Genomic DNA, 14,949 nt, shown 5'->3' on the forward strand with positions numbered 1-14,949 from the left:
CTCTGCAGCTGAGTGGCGCCTTTACTGCTGAACTGTCCTTCTCTTTCTTAGCGCTAGCTAACTCAGAAAACTACACCCATTCCTTTACATGACTAACCTTCAAATGTCTGATGATGTCAGTGGTATTTAAATGTTTTGGATGCTTCCTGCCTCGTGTAAACTGCTTAGTACACACGTTGCAGATGACTTATGTGTTGTCTCTTTCACACACCTTGTAGAATTGCGTCATCTGATCCTTCCCAATGTGATTATCGGCCGATTATGATCGGCGACCGATCAATTGGAGCTCCTCTATTATTTAATAATACACGTGAATGATTTTCACTGGTGTTTGTAAGAAGTATTTTAATGATACAAATGAATTTCACTAAGCGCGATCGATATTTTTATTTACTAGTGCTTGTTAGAGGATTTTTTTTCTCCAAAAGTTTAGTACAGAATTAAAAAATGGCTACAGATGTCATATCCCTCTGAAATGAAGATAAATTTGCTCATTGTAATTTCTGTGAGTTGAGGCTATTTATTATTAAAGAATGTGTCAGTAATACAGGTATTTGTGATAAAATGTCATATGCATTGCAGCCTAAGGTGTGCCCCTAAATGTTCTGCTTGCGCTACTAAAAATATCAGTCATGTGCTACAGTGCTCATAGTAAAAGAAGTTAGTCTAGAGCCCCGGCTCAGGGTCTCTTGAGGCTGAAGGTCACGCTACACCGAGTTCACAACACCGATGGCATTGGCTTGGTTTTCATTTGAACAACACTAGAGGAGAGACCATTAGCAGCTGGTACACTGGTCCCCCACCGGGCCTCAGGAAAGAAAACACCCTCATCTCCTAGGTGTAATATAACAGCAGATTGACCGAAAAATAGCGTAAACTGTTCTATTTTGAAAAGCAAAATGTGTTATATTTGTTCAATTACATTAGAGACTAAAGTAGAAAGATGACATTTGAGATGTATGTTGACTTGTCTCTATCAGTTGGGATCATGTATCTGTGACGGGGTAAGAGACACGGCAGACACAGAGCAACGGTGCAAGCAACCGGGCAGCTCTGTCGGGCAGCTAAGTAGCGCTTCCTGTCGGCTCGTCCGCTCCTTCTGCCCTCGGGATCGTCCCTTGGTTCGGCGCCATCGATCTCTCGGCCTCTCTCCTCTTCTTCGTCCCTGGGTTCCTCCCTCTTGGGCGGTCGAGTTAGAGGGCGTGTCCGTCCGGTCCGAGACCCAGGAAGTACGAGGATTATTATAGCCTTTCCCTACCGGTCTCCTTCCTTCAGTCGCCTGCATTCTCCACCAATTGTGACGGGGTAAGAGACACGGCAGACACAGAGCAACGGTGTAAGCAACCCCAGCGGGGAATTTATTAAACAACTTAAAATATACTGTCCCACAAGGTAACATCCTGGGTGCTCTTAAATCATAATTGGCCAGTCCGTGCTCGTGTATGAAGGTCCTCGTCCCTGCTTCCCTCGCTGTCCTTCCGTTTTCCATTCCGGGGCGAATGGTGACAGCGGTGTTGTCTCTCGACCCAGGACCTCGAGTGATCTTCGCACGCGACCTTTATGCCCAGGTGACGCTGATCCCAGGTCAGCTCCGCGTCACAGTATCCGAAACTTATTCAAACAAGTATGCAAATGCATAATCACAATGATTGTAAATCCTAGACAACAAGGGTGATCTGCAGCATTTTACATCTGCACTCACTGACATTTCTTCATCATTTGAGTTGTATCAGATTTGTACTTTTTGTGTTCGAGTTTTATTAAGGTGAATCCAGATTTGCGTCATTTACACAGCAAGATGACATTATCCTCATATCTCAGTTTTTTTCTTTTCTGTGATAGTCACTCTATAGACAATTTAACTAGTTATTCACAGAAAATTGCAATCGGTGCATCTCTAGTTTCAACCTGTTTACATATTGTGTCTTGGGTACGTCAGGCTGCTTTTTGAAAGGGCATATCCCATGTCTCAAAGGTTGTAGTTCATTCTCCTGAAATGTAAGTGATACATTTCAGAAACCAGATATGATTCCCTTCATTTCTGTCTGCCAGCATCTCAAGATTTCAGGGTGACTTTGGCTGTGTCTGAAACCGCTCCCTATCTCCTATATAGTGCACCTCACTATATTGGGGATCTGCTATTTTGCAGTGGTTTCCGAAACCTGAGAGAACTACTTCATTACCTACATTCATTCACTCTTTTTACCCACAACACACTTTGGTTTTGAGGTTATATTCGACGTACACTCGTTATTACCCATGATACAACACGTGAATCAGCTGGATGAGAGTGACAGATAATGCCACGAATGCACGTTTTTATGCTTGTGTTTGTTCTTTGTAGACAGTTATTTTTATGTTTTTCAGAATAAACAGGTTAAATGAATGTTGTAGACAGTGGTGGTATAGGCGGTTTATTTTAAATATATTAAATAATTGTATTAAACATTATAAACATTAAAGTAAATAATAGTTGGAAAATTGTTGTCTTTTTTTGTTCTCATTGTTTTGTTCACTTGACAAATAAGGTGAAAATTATTTTTACCATTTTTTTTTTTTATAAATTATGTAAAACAACCGTAAAGGCAATCGTTCACTTACTTTCATTCACTTCTACCCAATATAGAGGACTCAAATGTCAGTCGCTATATAGGGAATAGTGAAGAAGTGAGCGAGGTAGTGGGTACAGACACAGCATTTCGTTAAATACATTATATATATAGTATATTTAAGAAATACGTCCTTTGGATTTTAAATCAGGGATGCACCGATATGATCATTTTTGCTTATAACGATAAAAAAATAATTAATTAACACTGGAAGCCGATAATCTATATATTGGCTGATATGCAGTAACCATATATTACTACTACATTTTCTGAGACTGAAACAGAAGGCAGAAAGTGGACAACTGCTTTTTGTTTGAAAACATTAACTACAGAAAACAATTTTTCCCCTGAAAATCTTACAGTTGTTAAAGATTATTTAACTTTAACTTTTCTGGTATGTTTATTTATTACACGAGTTATAGAAGTTCTTCCAGAGCATCCCAGACAAGTGTTCTTAATAGCCACATGTCTAACAAGCTTTCAGACAGAAACCGACTTTAAAAAATATGCTTTTGTTCATGTTATTTACACATTCATAAATATCTACATACTGCACCTACATGAACAATGTTTTGCTAATAGCAGTAAGTGAATGATCAAGATAGAAAGACAGTACTGGATTTGAACTGTAAGCAGCTGACGTGGTTTGACCAGAGAAAATGATTCCTTATTTATCGGACAAAAGTTTATTATCGGCCGATAACTTTTAACATGCGGAAATTTCGGATACAGTTTCGGACACAATGTGCAATGGCCTTTTGTGTCGGTCTTTAAGTTTAGTTTTGCAGCCTGTTGGAGATTTTTTAAACGAGTGCATTAATGTTAAATAGGACAGTAGACTTCAAACCACCACTCTGTGGTCTGTATTAACCAAAGAAAGGGCACAAACCTCATCACCTCGACCGTGGTAACACAACAGCTGTACAGATTTGCGGTCTAAAAATAGTTGCTAGCTAGTTTTTGTTAATACCACAGCCTGGTTTATATTTAGCGTCCCTCAAAGTTCGAGCTGGAAACCTCCACAGACAACGCAAGACTTAAAGGAGTGTCTTCAGAAGGACCTTTGAAATTTGTAATTGGATCCTCTCATCGCTTCATTAGCACGTGATGTTCTCATTAGACAGCACTATGTGACCCACGACATAGAAACCATCACTGAGACAACAGGTTATATTTGCTCGGTCTTGCTTTTTTTCCAGAAGTCTGCACACTTTAATAGCTTATTCTGTTTGATGCTATCCCTGAATTTATTCAGCTAGTTCCTTATTTAATGGCACGAAGACTAGTATTATTGCATAGTGCAGCCAAATAAGCGGTCATTATTTAGACCCTGAAAAGCCTAGAAATGTGCAGGTTACTTTGGTTTCAGTATCAAACTAACAGTGTCTGTCTCTCCTCTCAGAGCTCTGCCGCATCGATGAACCCCTGTGCCAGGATGAGAACGCCATCCTCAGCTTTGAGGCCATCTGCAGCATTCACAAGCAAATGGATGATGATGCCAATGGAAACGTGGATGTTTCGGAGACTGACGGGGTCAGTGGTTTAGTGCTTAGTGGCTTAAGCTCTATTTTTTTTCAGCTTTTGGTTAAAGGAACTGTTCACCCAAAAAATGAAAAATCTGTCTCGATTTACTCACCCTCAAGTTCCAAACCGGTATAAATTTCTTTGTTCTCATGAACACAGAAAGATATTTGGAAGAATGCTGTAACCAAATACTTCATGGGTACCATTGACTACCATAGTAGGAAAAAATGCTTTCTATTTGTTCTGCTGAACACGAAAGAACATAGTTTAGAGAATGTAGGTAAGCAAACAGTGCTGAGGCACATTTTTCCTACTGTGGTAGTCAATGATGGCCAAGAACTGTTTGGTTACAAGCGTTATTCCAAATATCTTTCTATGTGTTCATCGAAACAATCAGAATGTTAAACCATAAGGCTAATACCAGTGTCGGTTTTCAATGCATCCAAAAAGTATGGGTTCAAGAATTATGTTCAGATGCTCTCTGTTTATTTAAAATGTTATCACTACAACCGTTAAGTCTAATGCTTGTTTCATCATCTAAACATGTTTGTCATGTTGGTGTTATCTTGGTTTTTTTGGGGGGCTGTAAGAGAAGCTTTTTGCAAGAGACCTGAAGCCATTGTGATGTGTTGTTCTAAGTTAGATGGTCTTTTAAGGCCATAAAAGCTGGTTTAGATCCTTGTGTGGGAATCTCATCGAAACAGTGCTGGATCAGCTATCGTCAAGCTTTAATGAGCTCAATGTGTTTCTAAATAAATCCACCACTTGACTTACGATGTAATGGGAAACAAAAAGGTTTTCCAAAGGTTGCGCTGATGACTCTTCTAAACCTTTGCATGCCGTTCTCTTTTAAAACTGTTAGTTTACAAGGTTGTTGGAAAAATTCATGGACTGAGGTGATGTAATCTAATCTACCTTGTATTGGGATTTTTTTTTAAAGGGTCGACACAAAGATATTTGGAAGTTGTGGGGCACTGATGACTTCAATAGTAGGAAAATAAAACTACTATGGAAGTCAGAACTTTTTGTTTTCTACATTCCTCAAAATATCTTCTTTTGGGTTCTGCAGAACAAAAGAGAAAAAAACTGTTTGAAGGGTGGACAAATGACAGAAATTAATGGCTTTTGCTTGATACAATAAACATATAGATTTCTCTGCAACCACGGCAAAACCTGCGCGCACTCCGACACAAAGCCAGCGAGTCATAGCCGGTTTTATGTATCTTTTCATTTCTCAACAAGATCAATTGAAGAACCTGTAGAATAAATGGAAACGTATGCCAATAATTCTGTGTTAATGTAAAATCTTTAAATAAAACCATCCACAACTGAAATGCTACAAATAGCAATTCATATCCAAGTCTATTTGACACAGTGAGGTCCACTACCGCCTGTGGCAGTTCACCACCGTCAGTTCACTTTACCACCGCGGTGGTGTGGTTGTCATGGCCACCGTCACAGCCCTAGCTCCAGATTTTTGTTGTTTAAAAATATAAAAGTCAAACCCGCAGTGTTCTCACTTTCCGTTCTGTATTTGTTATAGTTACCTCATTCCTCTACCCTCAACATACGTTCTGTTTCACCCACGTTGAGTTAGCCTAGCAGCTACTGTGTGTCACCGCACTCGCTTGCATTGAGCATCAACAGTGACGCCGTATCTCCAACTCAAAATCTCAATAGAAAAACTCCCAGTGGAACATGTGTTTATTCTTTCAGCAACATCTCTGAATCCCACATTTTGGCACTGGGCCTTTGTTACCACCACAATGACGTATCCACAAGTCGTCGATGCTCCTTCTAAAGCCCTGCTTATTCGCCCAAAGAAAACCCAGTTAGTATGTGCGTTGGGTAGCGTTTTGGAACGGGAAGACCTGGCCCTTGGCGTCCCTCCCTCTTGCCGATATGTTGCGTGGGAGTGGTGTCCTCATGTATCCAACCTCCGCTTAGCAACCTTTCTGCTAATCAGACAGAAAGGCAAGCACATCTTCATCATTGTCGTCTTGGCGTATCGTTTGGCTCAGGCCCTTTGAAATTCTGTCATAGATCCAGATATTAAAACGATGATTTACAGGCAAAGCGTATCAGATGTGTTTCACAAGCACATATATTAGGATGTGATTGTGCCGAATTCGCACAGAGCAGGTCTGGTTTTCACTCGGCACGAACTGACTCTGTCGATATTTGTCTTTGAGTGGGCATGTTGAAGAATGTCTTATATCTGGCCTATATCTGAATGGCATGACTCATGTTTTGTATCACGATAAAGGTGCGTTTAATATCTGCTCTTCTCACATGATGCCGTGCGCCGAATCATTCAACCTCATATATGAATGATTTTGCATTTTATTTTTTTAGAAAGAGTGGATTCTGTCTTTTTATTTACACATTTCTTGTACAGTGGTTGCAATTTAACCACATTTTAGGGCTCTTTAAATATGGTTTAAACTATGCTCCAATCTTCAGTTGTGTTTTGTTGTGTAATCAGTTTTGCTGTGTTTGAGCAAACAGTCATAGTCCACTTGATGTACAGTGGTATTAATAGATGCAGAAACACTCAAAACAATGCTACATCAAAGCATACGAAAAACTCTGTGCAGTGACTTGCTGTCTTTTGGATGCTCTCTAGAGTAAACATTTTATTGTCTTTCTTTTAACTTCAGGACTTTGGGTCACGGAGGTCAAACAAACTTGTGTTTTCTCAGCGGAACTTATTCCCGACAATTTTATAAACATTTTGTTTTTTTTCTAATGAAAAAGAATTGCCTTGATTTTCTCGTTATAAACAAAAATCTCTTTCCTTTTGAGGCTGTGACTTCTTTCAACGTCTTAAAACATACTGTATGCATGTCTTTTCTTTCAAATGATGTTTTACCATTGTGTCACAAATGCTGTCGATAGAGTTTAACTTCTATCAAACCTAGAACATTCCTTCACTTCATTCTGAATGCCCATGTATCCTTGAGCTGCTAGAAGCTACGATGTTAATTTCCTCTTTTTCAATCGACAGTTTTTAAGAGAGGACCTTAACTACAATGACCCCAAAGCCAAACACAACAGTTTTCACGGTGACGATCAGTTCATCAGCGTTGAGGACCTGTGGAACGCCTGGAAGAGTTCAAAGGGTGAGGCTATCTCTTATAATGAGTTATTAATGCTGAAACCGGTGTGCAGTCGTGTGTTTTGGCATATATTGTACCTTTATAACAAAGGACAGCTTATTGGTTTACCTTTGATATTGCAGACTTGGGTTTCTACAAAGTTGCTTTTGCTGACTTGACATCTATTCAACATCACGTGTTTGTGTTCAGTGTTTGACTTACTAAAGGGTTAGTTCACCCAGAAATGAAAATTCTTTCATTATTACTCGCCCTCATGTCATCCCAAACGTGTATGACTTAAAAAAAGTATTTTGAAGAATGTTGGTGACAAACCGACACTGGACCCCATTGACTTTCGTTAAATGGACCTCTGAGACATTTCTTAAAATATCTTCTTTATGTTTCACAAAGCTTTTGAATGAGACGAGGGTGAGCAAATGATAACAGAATCTTTATTTTAAGGAGAACTGTCCCGTTAAACAAAGGAAAAAGTTATTCTGTAGACCCTCCATTAGGTGTGACCACTCGTAACCCAGTTGTGCATCATTGCATGTTTTTTTATCAAAGTATATGTTCAAGTACCATGGTATTACCACTCTTACCATCAATGGGCCATGGTGCACCCACTTTAAGTAGAGTAATTGTTGTAAGTGATACCAGAGAAAACTCTTACGAACTCAACTGCTTTCAACACGTCCTTCAAATCCTGATAAAAAAAACACTCGACTTGCTTGTGAACATACAGTTAAACCGTCTTATCTAAACTCTCTGACTAAAGCTAGGCCCCACGTTCAGAAGGAAATGCTCACCAACTTCAATAAAACTACAGTATATAATGTTTAGTTGGTGAGGGTGGTCTACATGTAATGGATTTATGCAGGACTTCCTTGGAGGCAATTTGTCATTCAGACAACCCACAGACTGTATTTTTGCACATCCTTAATAGTAAGGATTCTCTATCTCTCCCTGTCTCTTTATCCTGCATTGCAGCTCTTCCTCAAAGCACAGCTGAAGAGCCAAAGCTATGAAAGCTGATCTGTTCCTGCCTAGCAGCACATTAACACACACACATGCACACACAGAATAGTTCAGTACTGTGTGCCAGCGTCTGGTGAAGCGATACCGTTCTACCCTACTCTGTTTTCATTGAGCGTTGACAGTCTCTGGCTTTTTTCAAAGCTGGTATGTCAGTGAATAGCTCTCTATTATTTATATCAATGTAATATTTACAATTCAGGGGATCTTTATTACGCCAAATGTCATTCATCTGGACACATTGTTTTATTTTTAATTTTAAATCCGATTGATCCAATTTATTGAATTCCTATTAGTTCTTTGTGAAAGAGACATGCCTTCATATTCAGATATTGAATTTCAGTTCAGGTGAAACGATTTTGTTTTACAGAAGTTTTGTGATTTGTTAATTCCTCCTGAATCATAATTTTTCTCATATAGCCTCATTCAGATTCAGTACAAATGACCTGCTGTTTTAAACTGACCCCTCTGGGAAACCTAATCTGTCTTGATGGGAACGTCCACATTATTTTACATATATTTGTTTGAACCTTTCTGCCACCTTTCTGGGTAATTTAGTTTTATTTTTAAAGTACAGACGGCGGAAATAAGTTAATAAGAGTCTTATTAAATCTCAATTCCTTCCTTAATTGTATGCGTCATTATATCACACATAGGGCCAGATTTAATAACAGCTTGCAGCAGCGCAAACGTCTTTTTTGCACTTGACCATATTTCATATTTGTAGGAGTTTCCTCTTTGGATACAAACTTTATGAAGGAGAGTATTTAGATGAATCGGGCAGAGTGATTTACTAAGGTTTGCGCTCGTCCTTGTATTTGCGGCTTTATTTCATGCCTAGAAAAGCATGTCTTCAACCCTGCGCCTTATTAGTAAATCACCCGCAGAACTTTCCACTTCCATCTGCGTTTTTTTATTTATTACGTTCTTACGCTATTTTGCTCCGTTTTGTAAATCTGACCCATAATAAGATCCCAGTTGTCCAAATAAGCACATGACATAAAGACGCAGTTTTCCCATGTTAATAATTGTGAGTCAAATCGCTTGAAAACTAATGCTGTCAACACGGCATTTATGTCACTCAACGCTATTCCCAAAAGAAAAACGATTTGTTTTTTAAAATGTGTTTTAGCCGTCACGATTCTTATCGATTAAATGTTAAACTCCATTAGGAAACTCACAGTTTAAAGCAAAACCATCATACATCAGTAGAAAGCTTATTTATTCAGCTTTCGGATTATGTAAAAATCTCAACGCTATTCCCAAAAGAAAACAATTTGTTTTCAAAATGTGTTTTAGGCGTCACGATTCTTATCAAATTAAATGTGAAACTCCATTAGGACACTCGCAGTTTAAAGCAAAACCACCCACCTTTGGTCAAGCCAATTTTACCGCTCCATTTATTAGCTTGTTAATTTTGCATGACTCATGGATTTGGTTAAGTGATGTTTTTGTTTCTGTTCCTCAGTGTATAACTGGACTGTAACTGAAGTTGTGGACTGGCTCAACGACTACGTCGAGCTGTCGCAATATGCGGAGGCCTTCAGCAAATGGAACTTAAACGGTACCGCCATGCCCCGGTGAGTAACGTGCTGGTTTCCTCTAAAGCAGGGCCTTTGAAAGATAAAGTTTTAACACTTTAAACTGCAACCTTTTTTCTAGTTTGGCTTTGAAGAACGTCACTCTAACACAAACAGTCCTGAAGATTCTGGACCGGAGTCACGCTCAGAAACTGCAGCTGAAGGCGTTGGACACGGTTCTGTTTGGAGCTCCTATGAGTGAGTGACATTAAGAATGTAAAACAGTTTTTTCCCAACTTGACAGATTCTGGATAGTTTAACGTTTTCTGGATTACTGCTTAGTCATAATTTAGCCATTAAAACCGTAAAGTAGATGTGGCTGAGGTGTGGTTCGTTTCTCTGATGTAATCTCGTAACAGAATGTATGACGTAATTTACCGCAGTATCCTTAAAGCCTATGACACAACTATGACTACAACACAATATCACTTTCTGAAAGGGATTTTACATTTAAGACTAAAACTACAAGTTTATAATTATCGTTCTTGGTGTGAACTGTTGTTTAGGTGTGCATAAGTGAGTACAAATGTCTTTCAAACGGGAGTCAACAACAATGTTTAGCTTTCTATGACATCAGTTATCTCATCAAAATATATAAATGAACTCTAAAGGACTTGCTTATCTGCTCGGTCTCCACATGTACCACAGTGGACAACCGTAGTGCTCTTATACAAATGTGGGAGGAGCTTCTGAAAAGCAAACAATGGGTTTCTGATTTAGACTTGCCGTCTGAGAAAACATCCAGCTGTTTTGCACTGGCACTGTGATGGAAATCTCTCCGTTTCTTTTGTTTTGCTATTGTGTTTTTCCTGCTTCACGCCCATCAATTACTTGAGTTGAAGAGCAGGACTTTCTCTCTTTACCTCCGTATCGACTGTTGTGATTTCTCCCTGTAGTTTTTGCACAAGTGGTCCGTCTCCTCCTCACAATGTCACTGAAAGCGGTTACGTCCTCACGCCCTGTGATGTTCAGAATCTTCTCTTGTAGCCTAGGGGAGGCAGCGCTTTCGGTTGGATAGGGAGAATTTTGAGCATTACTCTGTATTCCGAGCACATGTCTTTAGCGCACTGAAAAGATACAGCCGTGGCTCACCCCTCATTCAGACCATTAGCTTCAGAATGTTGGTAGGCAGGTTAAACAGGGTTAGGGGTATTAGCGAATTTGCGTTCCCTGGAAAGAACGGAGTTCCTGTGCAATGAAATACTCAACGAAAAGGGTGCGAGGAAGGAAATGACGCGATGACCGAGGATTTGTGAAATGGCATATACTGACTCTCTCTATAGTGCACTTTAAAGCGTTGTCAACCAATGATGACAGTACACATTGCGCATTGAAATTTTTGTTTTGTTTAATACATACATTCTTAAAGCAGAGTTCATAATCCCCACTACATTCAAATGACGTTAAAAACATGCTTAAAAGTGCTCAAAAAAAGGTGTGTCAAATATCCTATACATAAATATTAACTATATTCATATATATTATACTATAAAATTAATACTATATTAAATTTGATAAATATATTAACATTAATTATACCCTATGAAATAGGTCTACGTTCACAATATTTGAATATGATCTGGAGATGTGTTGATCTGCAGAGGGAAGAGAATATGTGCGCGCGTCGGGATAGTCGATAAAACACTTCCTCAAAGGAAACAGCTGTGTATCTTTGCTCATGACTGCTCAGAAAGCCTCCTCTGTCTGTGTTCCTCGCCTCCTCCCGATGCAATTGGAGAATTGAGATGGCTGAGCTCGATCGGTTTCCGGGTCATAGGATGGAAGACGGATGAAATGAGGAGGCATATTCAGAAGCACCTAAAGAAGTCGACTGTGGGGCTGTTGAGCGATTAATCGCGATTAATCACACTCGGTTTACATATTATATGTACTGTGCATACTAATTTTGCATTTATAAAACAAACACGTACATGTGTATATTCACTAGGGGTGGGAGAAAAGATCTATTCATGTATCAATCGATATTTTATTAAACGTTATTTTTTTTTAAATAACATGCTGTGGTCGAACTAAAAAGACGGAAGCCAACCGTGAGAGTTTGTTCGCCACCTGGACAGATTAGAGTGCGCACAGAGTGCAGAAGACAATAGAGTATACAAATAATACATCCAGCCCCACTTTCCGCGAGGGTAAGCATTTGGAAAAATATTTAGTCTTATTTTAATTGATATACTAAGTTTTTAATTGCGTAAGAGAAGGAAACAAAATAAATTGCAGTCTTTTGGTGTTGTGGTATTTTTCTTTCTTTAGGACTGTCCAGCACAGTCAAATAGGAACAAAAAAATTAACACTTAACCAAAAAACTGGAATAAATTATAAATAATATATATGAAGTCGAAATTTGAGTCAAATTGGAGAATTGATTTTGAATCGTGAATCGAAAATATCATGAATCGATTTTTTATCGAATCGTGACCCCAAGAATCAATACGAATCGAATCGAGAGATTAAAAATATTACCACCCCTAATATTCACACTTTATTTAAAGGTCCAATTCTTGCTGTTAACAAACCATTAAATGTGACTTTTGCCTCAATGAACTCCAAATATTTTCCTTATTCATAGTTAGTAAGGTAGTGGTCAGGTTTAGGTATGAGGTAAGATTAGGGATGTGGAATATTGGCATCCAGAACATGTTTTATGAGTACAAATAAACAGCCAACGTCCTAAAAAGAGGCTATCTAATAAGCAACTATTAAATAGTGAGAATTGGTCCCTATACAAAGGGTTACTAAAATAAAGTATAAAAAATGATAAATGTTAATATACTATTTTTATTATATAAATATATACATGCAAATGTTTCCTAAATATATACATGTATGTGTATGTGTGTAGTATGTTCATAAATACAAAATAAAAATGCACAGGACACATACATCATGCATATATTATGTAAACTCAAACTTTTATTCTGGATGCGATTAATCGTTTAACATCCCTAGTCGACTTGTTGGCCGTTCAACCTATTCCTCTATGCACAAACTGTGTCCCATTGTACCTGCGTGACCATTTTTATAGTAACCCATAACGGCACATTGTACAAAAGTAAAAATAATGTAAACCCTGAGTGCTTTGCGTTCACAAAGTATGAACCGACCATTGACGGTCGTGAAAGAGTTAATGAGGTCAGATTTCTCGCATACTAGCATAACACAAAAGCAAGTGTCGCCGGAGTTCACAAGTTTGTCAAGAGCTCTGTGTGTATTTCACAGTCTGCTGCATTCTTGGGGATGTTATCTAAAGAATCTGTCTTGACATGGTAACAGGATCATTGTGTGCCAGGCTGCAGGCAGATAAAGGGTAGTTATTCATGTGTTTGCTGGGCTCGACATGCCCCTATCACGCTGACCATAGATCAGGTCAGTACAAATGACACATCAGTACACTGTAATGTGATTTACATCATACCCTGGAATACGCCGCGCTGATGTACTGTAAATTGGTGGTTTACTGTACACGTGGAAGCTGAATGGATGACATTTATGAACCTGGTCTATTGTGGTACTTAAAACAAGAGGCTACTTTTTCTGAATGCAATATAAAGCCGTGGCACTTTTTAAGTAGCAATTTCCCATCTTCTGATTTTCATATGTGATTAATGAAACACTATCCCTTTAAATTGAACTTTATAGTATTGCATATCACATTATTCACTAAGTTACCGCATATTGAGTTTCTTCAATGTCGTGCAGCCCTAATCCTTTTTTAAATCTTGTAAGGTTCTGTGGTTTCGGTTTGTCGTTCTCCACTTTAATTCCTATTAGGGAAGCTGCTGTCACCTATCATTTCCAGAGATCTTAACAGAGAGACAAAGAGTTCAGCGTGTCTGTGTGTGTCAGATCTCATTATGTTAGTGGACTGTGAAGAGGTCTAGCTGCAGGGAGCAAGGGAGAGGGTGCCGGCTACTTGTGACGGTTCAACACCACATAATGTACACAGACAGAAACATGTGTCAGTCTTGTATTTGTGGAACAGCTGACATAGTCAATGGATTTTAAAAGCCTCTGCTTTGAGTTTACTACTGCATTTAAATGAGAATTTGCCTTTTTGCTTTTGACATTTAGGATAAAAAGATTTTGTGTATTCATGTTGGAGCTGTTAGCCCACATGTTCTTGACATGAGCTTTGGGGCTCATGTGGTGCTGTTGGGCCCAATTCACATTTCGCATATTTTCCGCGCGCATAAATGTTATTTTAAATGTAGGACCAAATGAGGCAGGCACACGCGAATAGGGGGAAATGTCCATCGTGCTGATTTTTCTAGGTGCATCGGCACCGCCTCGATATGGAAATATCAGAATGCTGCATGAAATGTGAATCAGCCCTTACTCCACTCTTTTTGTCTAAATTAAAGGCAACCAAATAAGTATGTACATTTTTTTGTGGGTACACTTTAAATAATGTGCTATTTGTTAATAATAAGTTCATGCAATAGTTAACATAAACCAACGATGAACAATACTTCTACAGCCTTTATTAATATTAATTCATGTTCATTTCATCATTTACTAATTCAATATAAAAATCGAATGATGTCACTTAACATTAGTTAATGCATCATGAACTAACGAAAATAACTGTATTGATATGAATTAACATTAACAAGGATTAATAAATGCAGCCTGAAAAACTAAATTGTTCATTGTTAGCTAATGCATTTACTAATGTTAACTAATAGTGTTACCATTAAAGCTTATGTACAGCAACTAGTTTCCTGCATGACTGCCTGGCGTTCTCCCTTGAGGCAGACGGATGAGAAGTGTAATTTTCCATTTCTCAACACAGACTTGTATTTAAACATGGACATAAAAGAATAAGAAATTGAGTCAGCCAGGCTCAGACCAGCGAGGTGTCCCCGGGGCAGTTGTTAGGTTACGTATCTTACCCAATTACACAGCAGTGGTAAGTATTGCAGAACTGTGACCACACTCTTTAGCAGAAGTCTCGGTAACCCTGAATCCCACCGAAAGCCTGGTTTAGTTTGCGAATTAATCTAAAGGATTTGAAGATGAACTACAGTATATTATGCAAAAAGAACTGGTTTTCCATAATATACATTTCTAGAACTACCAACTTTC

General features: G+C 38.6%; 1 protein-coding gene across 2 annotated transcripts in view; it reads left to right on the top strand.

Moving 5' to 3' along the window:
- stim1a (stromal interaction molecule 1a) overlaps window positions 1–14,949 on the top strand; it is a 37,767-nt gene that overhangs the window by 5,577 nt on the left and 17,241 nt on the right. For both annotated transcript variants that reach the window (XM_056756299.1, XM_056756300.1), the window contains exons 3-6: window positions 4,012–4,142; window positions 7,141–7,255; window positions 9,735–9,846; window positions 9,929–10,044. In XM_056756299.1, the coding sequence (XP_056612277.1) occupies window positions 4,012–4,142; window positions 7,141–7,255; window positions 9,735–9,846; window positions 9,929–10,044 (474 nt within the window). The remainder of the gene's footprint in view (window positions 1–4,011; window positions 4,143–7,140; window positions 7,256–9,734; window positions 9,847–9,928; window positions 10,045–14,949) is intronic.

The sequence above is a fragment of the Triplophysa dalaica genome, chromosome 9 (genome assembly GCF_015846415.1).
Source record: "Triplophysa dalaica isolate WHDGS20190420 chromosome 9, ASM1584641v1, whole genome shotgun sequence".
NCBI lineage: Eukaryota > Metazoa > Chordata > Actinopteri > Cypriniformes > Nemacheilidae > Triplophysa > Triplophysa dalaica.